This window comes from Nothobranchius furzeri, chromosome 13 (assembly GCF_043380555.1).
Source record: "Nothobranchius furzeri strain GRZ-AD chromosome 13, NfurGRZ-RIMD1, whole genome shotgun sequence".
NCBI classification, from domain to species: Eukaryota; Metazoa; Chordata; class Actinopteri; order Cyprinodontiformes; family Nothobranchiidae; genus Nothobranchius; species Nothobranchius furzeri.
The window spans coordinates 1,475,130-1,497,884 of NC_091753.1; the positions used below are offsets into that span (position 1 = coordinate 1,475,130).

General features: G+C 38.8%; 2 protein-coding genes across 2 annotated transcripts; one reads left to right on the forward strand and one right to left on the reverse strand.

The window, feature by feature from the left end:
- The first annotated feature begins 222 nt into the window (after positions 1-222).
- LOC139062352 (uncharacterized) lies at positions 223-5,902 on the forward strand. Its single transcript, XM_070543147.1, has 7 exons — positions 223-513; positions 774-1,444; positions 1,563-1,608; positions 3,645-3,736; positions 4,083-4,193; positions 4,318-4,594; positions 5,470-5,902. The coding sequence occupies exons 1-7, from the start codon at positions 472-474 to the stop codon at positions 5,677-5,679; spliced, it is 1,449 nt and encodes a 482-aa protein (XP_070399248.1). The 5' UTR covers positions 223-471; the 3' UTR covers positions 5,680-5,902.
- On the reverse strand, positions 5,831-12,485 carry LOC107372899 (G2/M phase-specific E3 ubiquitin-protein ligase-like). The gene is made up of 13 exons (XM_070543306.1): positions 12,165-12,485; positions 11,956-12,033; positions 11,792-11,868; positions 11,631-11,696; positions 11,339-11,544; positions 10,340-10,436; positions 10,099-10,261; positions 9,880-9,983; positions 9,645-9,789; positions 6,442-6,562; positions 6,148-6,275; positions 5,977-6,071; positions 5,831-5,918 (listed from the first exon to the last, which is right to left on the reverse strand). Exons 1-13 carry the CDS (start codon positions 12,483-12,485, stop codon positions 5,831-5,833), a joined length of 1,689 nt encoding a protein of 562 aa, XP_070399407.1.
- Positions 12,486-22,755: the final 10,270 nt, after the last annotated feature.

Here is a 22,755-nt window from a genome sequence, read left to right on the forward strand (position 1 = left end):
TCACATTCAGATCTTTTTAATTAATGTACAAAAAAATTCTTTAGGTTCAGATTTTTCTTTCAGCTTCAGATTTATTTTTTTCACTTTCGGATCTGTATTTTTCAGTTACAGACTTCTGGCCCTGTTTTGGCCTGGTGGGCGTGGCTACACTGAGAGGGGCGGGGAATCATGAGTGACAGCAGGCCGCTAGAGGCTGAAGACGGTCCATTTTTCATGTTACCTTCAGAAAACCTGGGAATAAACAAAATTTATCAAACACCTCCTGCACTGTATTATTTGATAATGGTTGGAGAACATGTCATGCATAACTCATAAACTCAGTTACTAAACCTCTTTCAGTCAGTAATGTGTACAAATTACGCCGTGACTGATCAATTATGAGAAGTTTTCCCAACCACTATGTGAGAAGTGGTCATTTCCCATGCTCTCAAAGTAGCGTGCGTGGGTGCTGCTGTTGTGCCTCAGTGAACAATGGCGTCGTCTTCCGACAACACTGCTGGCGCGAACAATCAGGTGAGTGTTTAAGTTTGGAAAAGTTACACTGCAGTCTGTGAATACTAAGGATTTACGAAGTGGCTATTGTTATGGTTTAAAGTAAGATTAATTTTAAGCTATTCTGTTTTTTTATTTAATTTTTTTGGTGAAATGCTACAATAACTCAACAGAAACGCTTCGCTATCATTTTCGGCTGAAACTTACGTCCAAGTTGATCTGTAAGCATGGAGAACAACAAAGTTAGTGAAGTAACGTCAAATTCTTTCTATCTAATTTAGGAGCAGCTAAAAAGAGAGATGCTTCAGCGACTACTGCAAAAAGTTTCCCAGGTCATGCACAGACAACCCCTCGATGTGGACTATTTGCAGTTTGTTATTGACCATGAGCTAGTCCTTTTAAGATCTTTGTCCGATCAGGTTGAGATCCCTCAAAGTATTATGAATGCTTTGATAGAGCTGTCAACTGTGCTCAGTATGGAGGACGTCAATGAACAAACCCCCTCTCAGATGTCAGTGTCAGAAGGAAAACTGGGACGGCCAAATTACAATGTATCTCCTGTACAGCTCCAGACACTGACAGAAATGTTCTTATCAATACCCCAAATTGCAAAACTTCTTGGAATATCTGTGAGGACAGTGAAACGTCGTATGCATGAATATGGCATTTCCATAAAGCAGTGCTACAGTAGAACAAGTGATGAAGAGCTGGACAATTTAGTAAGATCTATAAAGACAAGAACACCTCATGTTGGATACAGGATGATGAAAGGGTTGCTTCAAGCCATGGGCCACCATGTACAGTGGAAGAGAGTGTACTCGTCGATGCACCGTGTGGACTCTGCTGGTATTTTCTCAAGAATGACAAGGCTGGGATTTGTGGCCCGAAGGACATATTCAGTGCAAGGTCCTCTTTACTTGATGCATATAGACACAAATCATAAACTAATAAGGTAGGATGATGCTGGTTTATGATCTAATAATGTCTGACAATACTGCTAAATACTGAATTATATTATGTTTTATACATGTTAATACCCTAGTTGTTGTTTTTTGTTGTTCTTCTTACAGATTTGGCCTGGTGATATTCGGAGGGATAGATGGGTACTCAAGAAAGGTTATTTTTCTCTTTCAAAATTGAGCTGAATGAGATGTTAATTGAAATGTGAAATACTGGTGTTTTGGTCTACCATAAAACTTACCATATACTGTAATATAGAGATCCTTCTGTATAACAAAATTGTCCTAATATGTTTAGGTTTGTCAGTATTTGGTGACTATAAATGCTTGATAAAGTAATTCTTCAAGTTGCTAAATAGATTTTTTTTACCCTTTGCATTTGGGTGAATGGTTGATTACAACTACTGCTTCATCTCAAGGCAGCTTGCTACCTTGGGAATTATGTAGCATGCTTTTTTTCTTGTCCTTATAAATGTAAGATAAATGTACCAAGCTACAAAACCTGATAAACATGTTTCTATCTTTAATTACAAGTGCTGGCCAGTAAATTAGAATATCATCAAAAGGTTGAAAATATTTCAGTAATTCCATTCAAAACGTGAAACTTGTACATTATATTCATGCAATGCACACAGACCAATGTATTTCCAATGTTCATTACATTTAAATTTGATATTCATAAGTGACAACTAATGAAAACTCCAAATTTGGTATCTCAAAAAATTAGAATATTCTGAAAAGGCTGAATATAGAAGACACCTGCTGCCACTCTAATCAGCTGATTTACTCAAAACACCTGCAAAGGCCTTTAAAAGGTCCCTCAGTCTTGTTTTGAAGGCACCACAATCATGGGGAAGACTTCTGACTTAACAGCTGTCCAAAAGACAATCATTGACACCTTGCACAAGGAGGGCAAGACACAAAAGGTGATTGCTAAAGAAGCTGGCTGTTCGCAGAGCTCTGTGTCCAAGCACATTAACAGACAGGCGAAGGGACGGAAAAAATGTGGTAGAAAAAAGTGTACAAGCTCTAGGGATAACCGCACCCTGCAGAGAATTGTGACGACAAACCCATTCAAAAATGTGGGGGAGATCCACAAAGAGTGGACTGCAGCTGGAGTCAGCGCTTCAAGAACCACCACGAGGAGACTCATGAAAGACATGGGATTCAGGTGTCGCATTCCGTGTGTCAAGCCACTCTTGAACAAGAAACAGCGCAAGAAGCGTCTCGCCTGGGCCAAGGACAAAAAGGACTGGACTGATGCTGAGTGGTCCAAAGTTATGTTTTCTGATGAAAGCAAGTTCTGCATTTCCTTTGGAAATCAAGGACCCAGAGTCTGGAGGAAGAGCGGAGAAGCACAGAATCCACGTTGCATGAGGTCCAGTGTAAAGTTTCCACCGTCAGTGATGGTGTGGGGTGCCATGTCATCTGCCGGTGTTGGCCCACTCTGTTTCCTGAGGTCCAGGGTCAATGCAGCCGTCTACCAGGAAGTTTTAGAGCACTTCATGCTTCCTGCTGCTGACCAACTTTATGGGGATGCAGACTTCACCTTTCAACAGGACTTGGCACCTGCACACAGTGCCAAAACCACCAGCACCTGGTTCAAGGACCATGGTATTCCTGTCCTTGATTGGCCAGCAAACTCGCCTGACCTTAACCCCATAGAAAATCTATGGGGTATTGTGAAGCGGAGGATGCAATACGCTAGACCCAACAATGCAGAGGAGCTGAAGACGACTATCAGAGCAACCTGGGCTCTCATAACACCTGAGCAGTGCCACAGACTGATCGAGTCCATGCCACGCCGCATTACTGCAGTTATTGAGGCAAAAGGAGCCCCGACTAAGTATTGAGTGCTATACATGCACATTCTTTTCATGTTCATTCTTTTCAGTTGGCCAACATTAGAGAAACAAACATTTTTTCATTGGCCTTTAGAATATTCTAATTTTCTGAGATACCAGATTTGATGTTTTCATTGGTTGTCACCTATAAATATCAAAATTAAACGTAATAAACATCGGAAATACATTGGTCTGTGTGCATTGCATGAATATAATGTACAAGTTTCACGTTTTGAATGGAATTACTGAAATATTTTCAACCTTTTGATGATATTCTAATTTACTGGCCAGCACTTGTATAGTAACTTGACTTGACAAAGTTTCCACTTAATGAAATTTACATCTCTAGATCATGTACCTGGGTGCTGCTGCTAACAACAGAGCAACAACTGCACTTGCTTTCTTCTTGGAGGCTGTACAAAAGTATGGCTTTCCATTGAGGTAAAATCTACACAAAATTAATTTTCACAATGATTGTACTGATCTGTAAATATGATTTTTCCCTTGATTAGCAGTGTAATTATTTTGGCATGCAATATGTAACCTATACATGATCAATTGTTTAGAAATCCCCATACTCTTGTTTAAATGGTTCAGACATTTAGAATTCTTGAAAGGTGTGTTTCATACAGAGCTTCACACTGTTGAAAAACCAAAACAATAAACTTCTAATAACCAGTCTAAAGTAAAATTATATTAAAAACACAAAGGCTGCAATAAATTTTAAGAGTGACATTTTTTTTTAGATTTCAAAAAATTGTACTGTCAATGTTTAATTTTGTTTCAGAGTTCGAGGGGATCAAGGGGTGGAAAATGTTGGAATAGCAAGATGCATGTTCACTATCCGGGGCTGTGGAAGAGGAAGTTTTCTGTCAGGCAAGAGTGTTCACAACCAAAGGTATGTGTAGTATTTTTATAAATGTCCCATGGAAATAATAAGAAAAAATTTCATATATATTTTTCAATTCAGTGAATTTTTGTGTACAATTTTGAAAACGTTGGCATATTTTCATGTTGAACAGAATAGAGCGCTTGTGGCGAGATGTGTGGATGGCTGTTTCAAGCGTGCACTATGAAACCCTTCACAACCTCGAGGATGAAGGCCTTCTGGATCCATCTGATAGTGTCCACATGTTTTGTGCCCAACATACATTTCTTCCACGTCTGCAGAGGGATCTGGATGTCTTTAGACAGGGTTGGGATAACCACCCTCTAAGGACAGAGAGCAATCTGTCCCCACAACAACTGTGGACACTGGGACTCCACCAGAATCCAGTTGATGCTCCAGACACAGTGGAGGTACTAAAACAAATCTAAATTATACAACCACTCTTTAATCATGTTTCAAAAAGTGCACTTGGAGATGTTGAAACAAACACGATGTGCTATCACTGCAGACTGTCAGCTTTAAGTTGAGGGTATTTGCATCCAAATCAGTTAAAAGTTGTAGGCGTTACAACAGTCTGCATGTGTGCCCCCCACTTGTTAAGTTACCAAAAGTAACGAGACAGAACATTAATCATTACTGAAACTGGAACGCAGAGACATCAGCAGATGTTGGGCTTCATCCCTGCTGATGCTCTGTCAGGCCTCTTACTGCAACAGTCTTAAATTCCAGCTATTATTGAGGCATTTCCCCTTCAGTTTTGTCTTCAGCAATGAAATGCTGCTCAGTCAGATTCAGGTCAAGTGATTGACTTGGCCACTGCATAACACTCCACTTCTGTCCTTTAAGAACTATTTGGTTTCTTCTGCAGAATGCTTTGAGTGATTGTCCATCTGAACCGTCAAGTGCTGCTTAATGAGTTTTGAAGCATTTGGCTGAATATGAGAAGATATATTGCCCAAAACACTTCAAAATTTATCCTGCTGTTTTTGTCAGGAGTTGCTTAACTAAATACAAGAACATCACATCCCTGGCCATGGAACATCAGAGAAGCCAATTGTCCCATTACTTTTGGTCCCTTAAGTGGAAGGCACATATGAAAACAGTTCAAATACCTCTGCAGTTATAGCCAATCGTGTAGTTTCCTTTCAAATCCATTGTGTTGTTGTAAAGAGCCAAAAATAGAATTGCCATGTTCCAATATTTATGGAGCTGTTTGTCTTGAATTTCCCAACACTTGTTTTTGGATTGTCATTTGAAATATCAGATTTTTTTTAAATCATCACAGGAAATCGAGGATGCGTACTTGGATGTCAACTCTATTGGTGAGCTGGATAGTAGCAATCCTGGAGTGATTCTTCCATCTGTTGAATGTCCTCTATCTGAGGAGGACATGGCAAGACTAAGAGACACTATCAATGTAACAAGGCCCTCTCAGTCACATGGTCGAGACATTTATTTGGATGTACTTAACTTTGTACTAACTCACTGTTCCTAGATGGAACCATTTTTATTTTGACTTTTCAACCCAGAGAAGGTTCATGAATTGCTCAGACTTTTATTTTATGTAAAATGAACCTGCGAGGATATTTTTATGTGAACACTCAAACATCACATTACAAACTATTTTTTTCCCTCTGGCATATTTTTCAACTGTAAAACTGTACGTTTTTGGTGTGCTTCATGCAACTCATTAAAGAACTCTGGCTGTCAATCTCCAACTTTGAAATGTGCTTCCTGAACATTAAATAGAAGGAGCAGCATTTTGATTTACACTTCAACACTATTGCTTTACACATTGTTAAATTCCTGGCCAAGATGAAAAGCCTCCAGCAGAACCATTCTGAATTGACTATAGGTCTTCATGTGTTTCACAGGCAGGACAATGGTCTTAGCACAGGATGACACAACAGGATAGCAGATGCTGTGATTTCCAGTCAGCTTCACAGTTGTGATTAAATTTGACCACCACAGCAAAGTCCTTCTTTTCTGAGGGGAGGAGAGGAACGTGGCCTTGACCGGTGATCCATTGCAGAAACCTGGCAGGTGTGATAGATCTTGGGCCATCTTCATCAGCTAGATGTTCTGGACCTTCTGTTAAGATAAGAGTAAATTTTAAGACGTTTTGAAGCACCCTTGCCCTTTGGAGAAAAAATATCTAAATATTTGAATTCGAGAGAAGTGTAACTTTTGTCACAAAATCCTTAGAATATAATTTTGAAATTTGACAACTGTAAACTAGACAAAAATAACAATTTACCTTCTGATTCATAAAGCAAGTCCTGAATGAAGTTAACCAGGTCCAGCTCAACCTGATGCTTGGAGGTTCCCTTCTCACTCAGCTGAGGGTGAATGGACGCCATGACAAACTCAGCATTAACCTATGATGATAATAGAAAGCAAAGCAAGCCAACGGCTTGATTTCTTCAGGGTTGCAAAAAGATACTGTATTGACACACACACACACACACACACACATATATATATATATATATATATATATATATATATATATATATATATATATATATATACATATATATATAATGTACACACACACACACACACACACATACACATACATATATATATATATATATATATATTGTACACACACACACACACACACACATATATATATATATATATATATATATAGTACACACACACACACACATACATATATATATATATATATATATGTGTGTGTGTGTGTACAATATATATATGTATATATATATATATATATATATATATATATATGTGTGTGTGTGTGTGTGTGTACAATATATATATATATATATATATATATATATATATATATATACATATATATATTGTACACACACACACACACACACATATATATATGTGTGTGTGTGTACTATATATATATATATATATATATATATATATATATATATATATATATATGTATGTGTGTGTGTGTACATTATATATATATATATATATATATATATATATATATATATATATATATATAGTACACACACACACATATATATATGTGTGTGTGTGTGTGTGTGTGTACAATATATATATGTATATATATATATATATATATATATATATATATATATATATTGTACACACACACACACACACATATATATATATATATAGTACACACACACACACACATACATATATATATGTGTGTGTGTGTACTATATATATATATATATATATATATATATATATATATATATATATATATATATATATATATAATGTACACACACACACATAGTGGCTTGCAAAATTATTCGGCCCCCTAGAACTTTTCCACATTTTGTCACATTACAGCCACAAACATGAATCTATTTTATTGGAATTCAACATAAAAGACCAATACAAAGTGGTGAACAATTGAGAATTGTAAGGAAATGCATCCATGATTTCAAACATTTTTTACAAATAAATAACTGAAAAGTGTGCTGCGTGTAATTATTCAGCCCCCTCAGTCAATACTTCTTAGTAACACCTTTTGCTGCAATTACAGCTCCCAGTCTTTAAGGGCATTTTTCTACCAGCTTTGCACGTCTACAGACTGACATTCTTGCTAATTCTCCTTTGCCAAACAGCTCCAGCTCAGTCAGATTAGATAGACAGCGTTTGTGAACAGCAGTTTTCAGATCTTGCCACAGATTCTGGATTGGATTTAGCTCTGGACTTTGACTGGACCGTTCTAACACATGGATATGTTTTGTTTTTCTATTGTTGCCCTGGCTTTACTGTATGTTTAGCAATCATCAGGAAATGTCTATGGGCAACTGACTACACTGAGGCCAAACGGGGTTGAATAATTACACACGCCCCACTTTTCAGTTACCATAAATCCTCCAATACAGGCCGGTATTTAATTAAAAGCCGGTAATTTTGGCCGGTGTCGGAGTCAGCGGAGGTGAATAATGGCCGGTCTCTTATTGTGGCCGGGTGGAATGTGGTAACAAGCAAGTATGAGCGTCTCAGCGGCAGGGATATAATCCCCAAATCAACCAGCAGGAGGCAGTAGAGGTTCACGCAGACCTTTATGAGGCTTTTTCTTCAACGCTTTGTAACGCTACAGGCACGATCCTCTATCACGCTCCTACCACACAGAGTCACGGTGTCAGTTAACCATGCTAATTCAACCCGCTCCACAGAACACACATCACCTTCCCTGTGGCTTACATAACACTCACACAACACGCAAATCAGCACATAGGAACTAGCAGAACGATAGGAAACACATATAACACAGTACCCAGAATGCACCTGGCTTACAACCCCAGCCAGGTCATTACACTATCAAGTTCAAAGAGAACGTGCTGATTATGCTGCAGAACACTCTGGAGAGCAGCAGTAGGGGTTGTATGAACTAGTCAACTTCACTATAGTGACTTTTTATGCCTGTCGTCGACTAGTCGCTGTCACGTGATAATGACCGGCAAGATGCAGCCCTCGGAAAAGACAGCAGCCTGCTGTCAGCAGGTGACAAGCTCCTGCGCTCGGGGGTGGGGGGTGGGGGCAACACGCTGTGCCAGACCGTAGGTACTGACACGCGATCGTTCATGTTGGTTCATTTCCTTTAATGTTTTCTGTTTTTTATTTGCGCCTGATGTGTATCGCTGCTGTGGAGTGGGGCGCTTCACCTTGTCCTCCGACGCACCGATCACTGATACGGCCGCCAAACAGTGAGCGCTCCGCTGTTTTTGCGGTCGGTAGATCTTTTAGAGCTGCAGTTCCAAGGTAACTCAAGAGGTGAATATGTATGAACCCAGGTAGCAGTTTCTCTTTAGGATTGAGAGGAGATGCAGGAAGATAATAAACAGACAGGACAGAAAAATAGTCAAATAAAAACAAGTTAGTTTTTGTACCTGCTGGTTGCAACAAACAGACACCATTGAAGGTAATCAGAAGTGAGGAACAGAAAATGAAATAATTATTTTAATGTTTAGAGCAGCAGGAACTCCGAGAGGCTGCAGGCGCATCAGTGAGTTTGCGGCCGCTGCGCGGGGGGAGGGGGGAGAGGGCTGAAGCAGGGGGAGGGGGGAGATGGCTGAAGCAGAAACTACCGTTGTTAAAAGAAATGTGTTTAACTTTGAAAATGTGGGCGCAATTTTAATTGTCAAAAACTCCAGCGAACTATTAGTTCATTTTTCTCAAATAGAAATTGAGGCCTGCCTCTAATTCTGCCCCTCCTTCCAATAAAGGCCTGGAGCTTGATGAGCTTGAGTCAAATACAGGCCCGGGCCTGTATTAGAGGATTTACGGTATTTGTAAAACATGTTTGGAATCATGTATGATTTTTGATCCACTTCTATAATGTACACCACTTTGTGTAGGTGTTTCATGCGGAATTCCAATAAAATAGATTCATGTTTGTGTCTGTAATGTAACAAAATGTGTAAATGTATGTAATACCTTTATGTAAAACTGTGAAAATACGTTTGAACTCACTTTCACATCTCCCCCAAGGACGAAGAGAGGCTGGCATATTTCTGGGTACTGCTTAATCAGCAGGTGGAGGCCATACAGCTGCAAACCCTCCTTGAGTTGTTCCAACATTGGCTGCAGTCTAAGCACAGCATGGAGTGTAATGGCTCTGTGGGGACAAAAAAGGAGATTAAACAACATCTTCAGATGCTATTTTTCTTACATTTATATAGAGAAACCATAACATGTTACAGCATACCGGACAATCGGTTCCTTGTTTTGAACCGAGATGGCTCCAGTGAATCCACAGTTTAAAATCTCATCAGTAAGGCTCTGAAGTGACTGCTCAGTTGAACATTCCACCTAAAAGTAATTTTACAAAATAACCAAAAAGTATTTTATATTTAACAGATGAAATTATATTTATGTAAAAGCTGCAATGTGTACTAAGGCAATATTTTTAGTAGTTATACAGCACCTGGTCAATCAGTAACCGCAACTGTGAATCTGCCACAGTATTTTTATCCAGCTGTGTTGGGTTGATCTGCCCATTGCAGAGGTAACTGTAAGCCCACTGGCTGAAAAATGTAGGGGCAGGACCTCCTTGTGCCAAACTGACGGCCAGAATCTCACCAACAGTCCTACTTATACAAACAGCATGAGTGTATTGCTTTTAGTATAATGCATGACAGTTTTCCCTTACATTAAAATAAACATACCTGAATAGTCCGCTGTCAAAGTCAGTAAGCGAATAGCGTGGACTTTTTTGGTGTGGTGGTCCTTCAAAGAAACGAGTCTCGATTCCAGCGACCATTTCTATTGAGAGAAGAATTTTATGAATTATCCGATGTCAAACATTCATTTAGAGCTGGGTGAAAAGATTTTTTTCATATCACAATATTTTGTTTTCATTTGAGGCTATATATATATATATATATATATATATATATATATATATATATATATATATATACATATATATACATATATATATATATATATATATATATATACATATATATACATATATATATATATATATATATATATATATATATATGTATATGTATATATGTAAATATATATATATCATGATATATTTCAGTGTTTGTGAAATTTAAATGTGATGTTGCCCCGAAATATGTGAAATCAAGAGAAGCTTGTTTTGATTAAAATTTGTATTTCCTGTCATAGGCTTAACATGACAGATGTACTGAAGGAACATAATACATCTGTTCCAGATATTTAAAAAAGGTGCATATTATGATTTAATAAAAGTCTAGGTTAAACCTATCAAGATTCAAAAGAGAATTCCATTCAAAAAAGAAATCATAGTATACAGAAGGTTGCACTTGACAAAACAATATTGACACCTTTTATCAACACCAAACCAATAAGCTCATAACACATCATAGTCACATCACAGCCATTCTATGGTTCAAAAAACTGACAATTTTCCTTTTGGTGTTTTGGTTTTCGACCTTGGTTTTCTCATTTTTGGTTTCGGCCAAGAACTTTCATATCAGTCCATCCCAAATGATAAACATGATTGATTTATAGTTTAGTAAAGGAGAAATCGAGTCATATTTACAACACAACTGGAGCAGAGTTCACTTAGAAGATAAAATATATATTACAGAAGTATAAAATTTAGGGATTGGTCATTTCTTCAACATAAATAATATGGATGGAAAAGTAATTGATCTTTTTAAATTTACCTGTGAGAAATTCTTTTCGAAGGGCACCAGTGTCGATTCCTGCTTCCCCAAAGAAGGACACCTTCAACATGGCAGTGGGTGAATTTTTTTTTTGACGTTGCCACTGCAGAAGGCCTCTCTCCAGAATGTTTGTTCTTGAAATAAGGATGCTGAACTGCTTCTCCACATCAACTCTTTGACAAATAGCATCCAATACATCATCAACACTAAAAGAATCCATAAATGAAAGAATAAACAATCTATTCAGTTAAGAGTTCAGAGTATTAAATCTGGTGTGTGTGATGTTTTTTACCTTTTCATATGCTCCTCTTCTATTTTGTTCTCCTCAATTTCATCCATGTCTGTTACATTTTTGCTTCTAATAAACATACAGAAAAAGTTGGTGTGTCAATGTGAAATTCTCAAGATGTTATATCCTATATGTAATTTAAAAAGCCCTGCTTTTTCAACTACCTTTCTCCACATGTGCTTGCATGGATTTCAAGGAAATAAGGAGCAAATTTCAAGTTACAGATAGGACACTGAAGCTTCTACAACAGAAATGAGAGTTAAAATATTGAATAGAGTTCCAGTGTAGTTATGATAATGTTCTATACTCATTTCTATTAAGATATTACTTCTTCATCCAATTTCTCTGTGTTGGTGTGCTCTTCAGATGGTTGCACGGACGCTATTTGGACCTCGGTTTGACATGCCTATCATAATTAATAGACATATAACATTAATGATTAAGATAAAAAAAAAGTGGGACAATTATTTTATTGCCATTTCAATGCAATACAATTTCATTAAAATAAATGCATATATTGTTCTATGATGTATGTACCTCTGTGTCCTCAGCTGAAGATCCAGACTCTGTGCACTCCTGCACATGAAGAGCCAAAATGTGCAATGGCAGACTTACTTTGCATGTTTGGCATTGTGCTTTGGGCATATTTTTAAATTCAACTGCATCAGGAGGTAACGGAGTAAGGTCAAATTCTTGCTGTAAAGGTACTATATACAGCAAGTTTTTCCCATTTCCTGTCATACTGCGTATTAAGGTCCCTGTGTAACCTTCAGAATCAGGAGGCACCAGTGTCAGTTTCCTTTTTCCCTGACCGCCTGAAAAAAGTAGAGCCCAGATCAAGTTCACATAGATGCACATTATGGGACTATCATGTAATAAACATTTGTTACCCCTACCTGTAGCCTTGTAGAGCAACCATCCTCCAGTCAGACCCTGCATTTTAGGATATTCACTTTGAAGAAGTCCAAATAACTGCAGAAAAAGATCAATATTGTGATGCCTGCAGACTTGATGATCTTTACAGAGATATATAAATCTGAAGATCTAAATATTTATTAATTTAACCTCTTCATGGTTCATGTCCCTGGTCATTGTGAGATGTCTTTTACCCAGTCCTGCCTGGGCAAGCTGAAATTCCTCAGAGGAGGTAGGTGTTGTTTCTGCATTACAGTTCAGCAAGTATACATAGAAACTGAAAGGTTTCCATGCTTTAAAAGGTGGTGTCACAGGGATCCTTGGATTATGCATCTTTCGTTTTCCAAGAAAACTTTTTTTCCCAAAGAAACCAGGGAAAGATCTGAACGGAATTAGAAAAATACATGAAAATGACAGCACAGTGATAACACACAAAAAAGGTTAAAAACTTTTTAAATTATTTAGTTTCATATTTAATCTAAAACCTTGCCATCTCTTGATTTACAGAGGGAGGTCCCTGTTCCTGCCTTACTCCCTGTGCTGCCTGGTGCTGTCCCTGAGAAAGATTCTGAGTGAGCACAGTAATAAGATTCTGTGCAGCGGCTTCCACTGTAGAACTGTAGTTCACATTCTAAGAAACACATATATTAAAAAAATTAACAGGTAAAACATGACAGAAATTATGAACTATGTTAAACGTAGGGATGCACCAATACCGGTATCAGGTATCGGCCTCAATACCACATTTTCTAAAGTACTCGTACTTGTTAAAACTCCCCCGATACCGGGAACCGATGCCATGGTTTGAGAAATGTCTGTTTGAGCGGCGTGTGAGGGGTTAATCACAAAGTTTTTTTTCTCTAAATAATTATTTGTTCTATAATATGTTGCATACAACATGCTTTAGTTTTCATTTTAAATAAATGTTCTTAATTCCATACTAGTCCCTTGTTTTCTGTAAAATCATATGACTATGTGACTGTAACCTGTAAATTTAAATCATGTTTTTATAAAGTACTCGGTATCTGCATCGGCCAGTACTGAAATGCAAGTACTCGTAATCGTTTTACAAAAAGTGGTATCGGTGCATCAATAATTAAGCACAAATAAGTATGCATCAGCATGATAGAGTATAATGCTAGCACGAACAAAAATCTGCATTATATACAGGTTGGATCTATATGAAACAGCCAATAATGACTGGAGCACCAATAACAACTTCTTGCCACTGCAGTTCTCTCTCTCTCTGTTATGTAAGAAATTGTTAACTCCATTAGTAGTGCCTTTATTACTGTATTTACTTAAACATGACACATAGTTTAGGGAAGATTTTGCAGTTACTTATGTCATTTCGACTGGAATCATTCAGCGGCCTAATACTTGGGGGGAAAAAGGCCTTCTGAAAAAGATCTTACTTTTTGCTTTACACCATCATAATATTATTGCTTTTTATCTAAAACACACGCATAAGTTTATTGTAGGAAAAACCGTGAAAATTTAACACGTTCCCCACCTTTTTCCCTCGTGATAATTTGTAGCATAGCAAAGGCGTACCATCACTGAGTAATAACAAATCAAATGATTAATTTGATTAGATTTAAGCATCAAGACCGAGAATGACCAGCACACTGTTTGAGGAAACAAGGATTCCTCCTGAGGAGCAGGCCAAAGAGGCTGGGGAGAGGGAAGTCTGGGTCTATTTACTGAAGCTGCTGCGCCCGCGAGCGGAGCCCGGAAGATAATGGATGGATGAGAGTCTAGCAACATTGCCTTAGCAGCAGGTGAAGAAGACTGCATAAGCCCGATTAGTTATGGAGTCTTTTAAAAAGTTTTCCATATTTTTGGTGAAGGATCAAATTGTTAATATTACTTTACCTTTCGGAGTAAGTTTCAGCCGAAAATGATAGCGAGGCGTTTCTGTTGAGTTATTGTAGCATTTCACCAAAAAATTAAATAAAAAAACAGAATAGCCAAAAAATTAATCTTACTTTTAACCGTAACAATAGCCACTTCGTAAATTCTTAGTATTCACAGACTGCAGTGTAACTTTTCCAAACTTAAACACTCACCTGATTGTTCGCGCCAGCAGTGTTGTCGGAAGACGACGCCATTGTTCACTGAGGCGCAAAGCAGCACCCACGCACGCTACTTTGAGAGCATGGGAAATGACCACTTCTCACATAGTGGTTGGGAAAACTTCTCATAATTGATCAGTCACGGCGTAATTTGTACACATTACTGATTGAAAGAGGTTTAGTAACTGAGTTTATGAGTTATGCATGACATGTTCTCCAACCATTATCAAATAATACAGTGCAGGAGGTGTTTGATAAATTTTGTTTATTCCCAGGTTTTCTGAAGGTAACATGAAAAATGGGCCGTCTTCAGCCTCTAGCGGCCTGCTGTCACTCATGATTCCCCGCCCCTCTCAGTGTAGCCACGCCCACCAGGCCAAAACAGGGCCAGAAGTCTGTAACTGAAAAATACAGATCCGAAAGTGAAAAAAATAAATCTGAAGCTGAAAGAAATTTTTTGTACATTAATTAAAAAGATCTGAATGTGAAAAAATGTAATCTGAGACTGACTGGATTTAAAAAAAATAATAATTGAAAAATAAATTACTGACATTTTTTTTAGTAAAGTTTACTCAGAAAAATTCAAAATAAAAATACCATTGGGGTTTCAGTTCTTACAAATATTCCAAACGTTTGATTTTATTTTAAATCCAAGGCTTTCTTTTTCAAAGTTCACTCTAAAAATGTGACTTTTGCTTTCAGTTTACATATTTTCGATTTCAAATTTTTCTTTTAACTACACAAACATTATGGCCCTTATTTAAGCCCATAGCTAATGACTCCATTCCTTTTGTGGTTGTAGGGGCTGTTGATTGGAGTACACTAAAACAAACCTGATCTCTCTAGGACATTCAGAAGCCAAGTTATAAGCCCACAAATGTGTAACAGGACTACTTCTTTAAATTGACACATTATCCGGTGACCTTTGGGACATGGTTTGATCCGCTTAGGAAAGCGCTATAATCATGAAACGTTCAGATCACTTACAACTAAATAGATTCTACCTTCCTGTAACGTTTCAGCCTGATTGGACCTTGTTTTCACACAAATGAACCCAGAATGATGTGAAATTGTGCTTCGTGCAACATAATTCTGGGTGCCATTTACAAACCATAAATGCTAATGACTCCATTCCTTTTTGTGGTTGTAGGGGCTGTTGATTGGAGTACATTAAAACAAACCTGATCTCTCTAGGACATTCAGAAGCCAAGTTATAAGCCCACAGATGTGTAACTGGACTACTTCTTTAAATTGACACCAGATCCGGTGACCTTTTGGACATGGTTTGACCCCCTTAGGAAAGTGCTATCATCATGAAACGTTCAGATCACTTACAACTCAATAGATTCTACCTTCTTGTAACGTATCAGCCTGATTGGACCTTGTTTTCACACAAATGGACCAAGAATGATGTGAAATTGTGCTTTGTGCAACATAATTCTGGGTGCCATTTACAAACCATAAGTGCTAATGACTCCATTCCTTTTTGTGGTTGTAGGGGCTGTTGATTGGAGTATACTAAAACAAACCTGATCTCTCTAGGACATTCAGAAGCCAAGTTATAAGCCCACAAATGTGTAACTGGACTACTTCTTTAAATTTACACCAGATCCGGTGACCTTTGGGACATGGTTTGACCCCCTTAGGAAAGCGCTATCATCATGAAACGTTCAGATCACTTACAACTCAATAGATTCGAGCTTCCAGTAACGTTTCAGCCTGATTGGACCTTGTTTTCACACAAATGAACCCAGAATGATGTGAAATTGTGCTTCGTGCAACATAATTCTGGGTGCCATTTACAAACCATAAGTGCTAATGACTCCATTCCTTTTTGTGGTTGTAGGGAGTGTTGATTGGAGTACACTAAAACAAACCTAACCTCTCTAGGACATTCAGAAGCCAAGTTATAAGCCCACAAAGGTGTAACTGGACTACTTCTTTAAAGTGACACTTGGCCCGGTGACCTTTGGGACATGGTTTGACCCCCTATAGGAATGTGCGATCATCTTGAAACGTTCAGATCACTTACAACTCAATAGATTCTACCTTCTTGTAGCGTTTCAGCCGGATTGGACCTTGTTTTCACACAAATTGACCCAGAATGATGTGAAATTGTGCTTCGTGCAACATAATTCTGGGTGCCACATACAAACTATAAGTGCTAATGACTCCATTCCTTTTTGTGGTTGTAGGGGCTGTTGATTGGAGTACATTAAAACAAACCTGATCTCTCTAGGACATTCAGAAGCCAAGTTATAAGCCCACAAAGGTGTAACTGGACTACTTCTTTAAAGTGACACCAGGCCCGGTGACCTTTGGGACATGGTTTTACCCCCTATAGGAATGTGCGATCATCTTGAAACGTTCAGATCACTTACAACTCAATAGATTCTACCTTCTTGTAAGGTTTCAGCCTGATTGGACCTTGTTTTCACACAAATGGACCCAGAATGATGTGAAATTGTGCTTCGTGCAACATAATTCTGGGTGCCATTTACAAACCATAAGTGCTAATGACTCCATTCCTTTTTGTGGTTGTAGGGGCTGTTGATTGGAGTACACTAAAACAAACCTGATCTCTCTAGGACATTCAGAAGCCAAGTTATAAGCCCACAAATGTGTAACTGGACTACTTCTTTAAATTGACACCAGATCCGGTGATCTTTGGGACAAGGTTTGACCCCCTTAGGAAAGTGCTATCATCATGAAACGTTCAGATCACTTACAACTCAGTAGATTCTACCTTCCTGTAACGTTTCAGCCTGATTGGACCTTGTTTTCACACAAATGAACCCAGAATGATGTGAAATTGTGCTTCGTGCAACATAATTCTGGGTGCCATTTAAAAACCATAAGTGCTAATGACTCCATTCCTTTTTGTGGTTGTAGGGGCTGTTGATTGGAGTACACTAAAACAACCCTGACCTCTCTAGGACATCCAGAAGCCAAGTTATAAGCCCACAAATGTGTAACTGGACTACTTCTTTAAAGTGACACCAGATCCGGTGACATTTGGGACATGGTTTGACCCCCTTAGGAAAGTGCGATCATCATGAAACGTTCAGATCACTTACAACTCAATAGATTCTACCTTCCTGTATTGTTTCAGCCTGATTGGACCTTGTTTTCACACAAATGAACCCAGAATGATGTGAAATTGTGCTTCGTGCAACATAATTCTGGGTGCCATTTAAAAACCATAAGTGCTAATGTCTCCATTCCTTTTTGTGGTTGTAGGGGCTGTTGATTGGAGTACACTAAAGCAAACCTGATCGCTCTAGGACATTCAGAAGCCAAGTTATAAGCCCACAAATGTGTAACTGGACTACTTCTTTAAAGTGACACTTGGCCCGGTGACCTTTGGGACATGGTTTGACCCCCTTAGGAAAGTGCGATCATCATGAAACGTTCAGATCACTTACAACTCAATAGATTCTACCTTCCTGTATTGTTTCAGCCTGATTGGACCTTGTTTTCACACAAATGAACCCAGAATGATGTGAAATTGTGCTTCGTGCAACATAATTCTGGGTGCCATTTAAAAACCATAAGTGCTAATGTCTCCATTCCTTTTTGTGGTTGTAGGGGCTGTTGATTGGAGTACACTAAAGCAAACCTGATCGCTCTAGGACATTCAGAAGCCAAGTTATAAGCCCACAAATGTGTAACTGGACTACTTCTTTAAATTGACACCAGATCCGGTGACCTTTGGGACATGGTTTGACCCCCTTAGGAAAGTGCTATCATCATGAAACGTTCAGATCACTTACAACTCAATAGATTCTACCTTCCTGTAACGTTTCAGCCTGATTGGACCTTGTTTTCACACAAATGAACCCAGAATGATGTGAAATTGTGCTTCGTGCAACATAATTCTGGGTGCCATTTACAAACCATAAATGCTAATGACTCCATTCCTTTTTGTGGTTGTAGGGGCTGTTGATTGGAGTACATTAAAACAAACCTGATCTCTCTAGGACATTCAGAAGCCAAGTTATAAGTCCACAAATGTGTAACTGGACTACTTTAAATTGACACCAGATCCGGTGACCTTTGGGACATGGTTTGACCCCCTTAGGAAAGTGCTATCATCATGAAACGTTCAGATCACTTACAACTCAATAGATTCTACCTTCCTGTAACGTTTCAGCCTGATTGGACCTTGTTTTCACACAAATGGACCCAGAATGATGTGAAATTGTGCTTCGTGCAACATAATTCTGGGTGCCATTTACAAACCATAAGTGCTAATGACTCCATTCCTTTTTGTGGTTGTAGGGGCTGTTGACTGGAGTACACTAAAACAAACCTGACCTCTCTAGGACATTCAGAAGCCAAGTTATAAGCCCACAAAGGTGTAACTGGACTACTTCTTTAAAGTGACACCAGGCCCGGTGACCTTTAGGACATGGTTTGACCCCCTATGGGAATGTGAGATAATCATGAAACGTTCAGATCACTTACAACTCAATAGATTCTACCTTCTTGTAACGTTTCAGCCTGATTGGACCTTGTTTTCACACAAATGGACCCAGAATGATGTGAAATTGTGTTTCGTGCAACATAATTCTGGGTGCCATTTACAAACCATAAGTGCTAATGACTCCATTCCTTTTGTGGTTGTAGGGGCTGTTGATTGGAGTACACTAAAACAAACCTGATCTCTCTAGGACATTCAGAAGCCAAGTTATAAGCCCACAAATGTGTAACTGGACTACTTCTTTAAATTGACACCAGATCCGGTGATCTTTGGGACATGGTTTGACCCCCTTAGGAAAGTGCTATCATCATGAAACGTTCAGATCACTTACAACTCAGTAGATTCTACCTTCCTGTAACGTTTCAGCCTGATTGGACCTTGTTTTCACACAAATGAACCCAGAATGATGTGAAATTGTGCTTCGTGCAACATAATTCTGGGTGCCATTTAAAAACCATAAGTGCTAATGACTCCATTCCTTTTTGTGGTTGTAGGGGCTGTTGATTGGAGTACACTAAAACAACCCTGACCTCTCCTGGACATTCAGAAGCCAAGTTATAAGCCCACAAATGTGTAACTGGACTACTTCTTTAAAGTGACACCAGATCCGGTGACATTTGGGACATGGTTTGACCCCCTTAGGAAAGTGCGATCATCATGAAACGTTCAGATCACTTACAACGCAATAGATTCTACCTTCCTGTATTGTTTCAGCCTGATTGGACCTTGTTTTCACACAAATGAACCCAGAATGATGTGAAATTGTGCTTCGTGCAACATAATTCTGGGTGCCATTTAAAAACCATAAGTGCTAATGTCTCCATTCCTTTTTGTGGTTGTAGGGGCTGTTGATTGGAGTACACTAAAGCAAACCTGATCGCTCTAGGACATTCAGAAGCCAAGTTATAAGCCCACAAATGTGTAACTGGACTACTTCTTTAAAGTGACACTTGGCCCGGTGACCTTTGGGACATGGTTTGACCCCCTTAGGAAAGTGCGATCATCATGAAACGTTCAGATCACTTACAACTCAATAGATTCTACCTTCCTGTATTGTTTCAGCCTGATTGGACCTTGTTTTCACACAAATGAACCCAGAATGATGTGAAATTGTGCTTCGTGCAACATAATTCTGGGTGCCATTTAAAAACCATAAGTGCTAATGTCTCCATTCCTTTTTGTGGTTGTAGGGGCTGTTGATTGGAGTACACTAAAGCAAACCTGATCGCTCTAGGACATTCAGAAGCCAAGTTATAAGCCCACAAATGTGTAACTGGACTACTTCTTTAAATTGACACCAGATCCGGTGACCTTTGGGACATGGTTTGACCCCCTTAGGAAAGTGCTATCATCATGAAACGTTCAGATCACTTACAACTCAATAGATTCTACCTTCCTGTAACGTTTCAGCCTGATTGGACCTTGTTTTCACACAAATGAACCCAGAATGATGTGAAATTGTGCTTCGTGCAACATAATTCTGGGTGCCATTTACAAACCATAAATGCTAATGACTCCATTCCTTTTTGTGGTTGTAGGGGCTGTTGATTGGAGTACATTAAAACAAACCTGATCTCTCTAGGACATTCAGAAGCCAAGTTATAAGTCCACAAATGTGTAACTGGACTACTTTAAATTGACACCAGATCCGGTGACCTTTGGGACATGGTTTGACCCCCTTAGGAAAGTGCTATCATCATGAAACGTTCAGATCACTTACAACTCAATAGATTATACCTTCCTGTAACGTTTCAGCCTGATTGGACCTTGTTTTCACACAAATGGACCCAGAATGATGTGAAATTGTGCTTCGTGCAACATAATTCTGGGTGCCATTTACAAACCATAAGTGCTAATGACTCCATTCCTTTTTGTGGTTGTAGGGGCTGTTGACTGGAGTACACTAAAACAAACCTGACCTCTCTAGGACATTCAGAAGCCAAGTTATAAGCCCACAAAGGTGTAACTGGACTACTTCTTTAAAGTGACACCAGGCCCGGTGACCTTTAGGACATGGTTTGACCCCCTATGGGAATGTGAGATAATCATGAAACGTTCAGATCACTTACAACTCAATAGATTCTACCTTCTTGTAACGTTTCAGCCTGATTGGACCTTGTTTTCACACAAATGGACCCAGAATGATGTGAAATTGTGTTTCGTGCAACATAATTCTGGGTGCCATTTACAAACCATAAGTGCTAATGACTCCATTCCTTTTGTGGTTGTAGGGGCTGTTGATTGGAGTACACTAAAACAAACCTGATCTCTCTAGGACATTCAGAAGCCAAGTTATAAGCCCACAAATGTGTAACTGGACTACTTCTTTAAATTGACACCAGATCCGGTGACCTTTGGGACATGGTTTGATCCCCTTAGGAAAGCGCTATCATCATGAAACGTTCAGATCACTTACAACTCAATAGATTCTACCTTCCTGTAACGTTTCAGCCTGATTTGACCTTGTTTTCACACAAATGAACCCAGAATGATGTGAAATTGTGCTTCGTGCAACATAATTCTGGGTGCCATTTACAAACCATAAATGCTAATGACTCCATTCCTTTTTGTGGTTGTAGGGGCTGTTGATTGGAGTACATTAAAACAAACCTGATCTCTCTAGGACATTCAGAAGCCAAGTTATAAGCCCACAAATGTGTAACTGGACTACTTCTTTAAATTGACACCAGATCCGGTGACCTTTGGGACATGGTTTGACCCCCTTAGGAAAGTGCTATCATCATGAAACGTTCAGATCACTTACAACTCAATAGATTCTACCTTCTTGTAACGTATCAGCCTGATTGGACCTTGTTTTCACACAAATGGACCCAGAATGATGTGAAATTGTGCTTCGTGCAACATAATTCTGGGTGCCATTTACAAACCATAAGTGCTAATGACTCCATTCCTTTTTGTAGTTGTAGGGGCTGTTGATTGGAGTATACTAAAACAAACCTGATATCTCTAGGACATTCAGAAGCCAAGTTATAAGCCCACAAAGGTGTAACTGGACTACTTCTTTAAAGTGACACTTGGCCCGGTGACCTTTGGGACATGGTTTGACCCCCTATAGGAATGTGCGATCATCTTGAAACGTTCAGATCACTTACAACTCAATAGATTCTACCTTCTTGTAGCGTTTCAGCCGGATTGGACCTTGTTTTCACACAAATTGACCCAGAATGATGTGAAATTGTGCTTCGTGCAACATAATTCTGGGGGCCACTTACAAACCATAAGTGCTAATGACTCCATTCCTTTTTGTGGTTGTAGGGGCTGTTGATTGGAGTACACTAAAACAAACCTGATCTCTCTAGGACATTCAGAAGCCAAGTTATAAGCCCACAAATGTGTAACTGGACTACTTCTTTAAATTGACACCAGATCCGGTGACCTTTGGGACATGGTTTGACCCCCTTAGGAAAGTGCTATCATCATGAAACGTTCAGATCACTTACAACTCAATAGATTCTACCTTCCTGTAACGTTTCAGCCTGATTGGACCTTGTTTTCACACAAATGAACCCAGAATGATGTGAAATTGTGCTTCGTGCAAGAAAATTCTGGGTGCCATTTAAAAACCATAAGTGCTAATGACTCCATTCCTTTTTGTGGTTGTAGGGGCTGTTGATTGGAGTATACTAAAACAAAC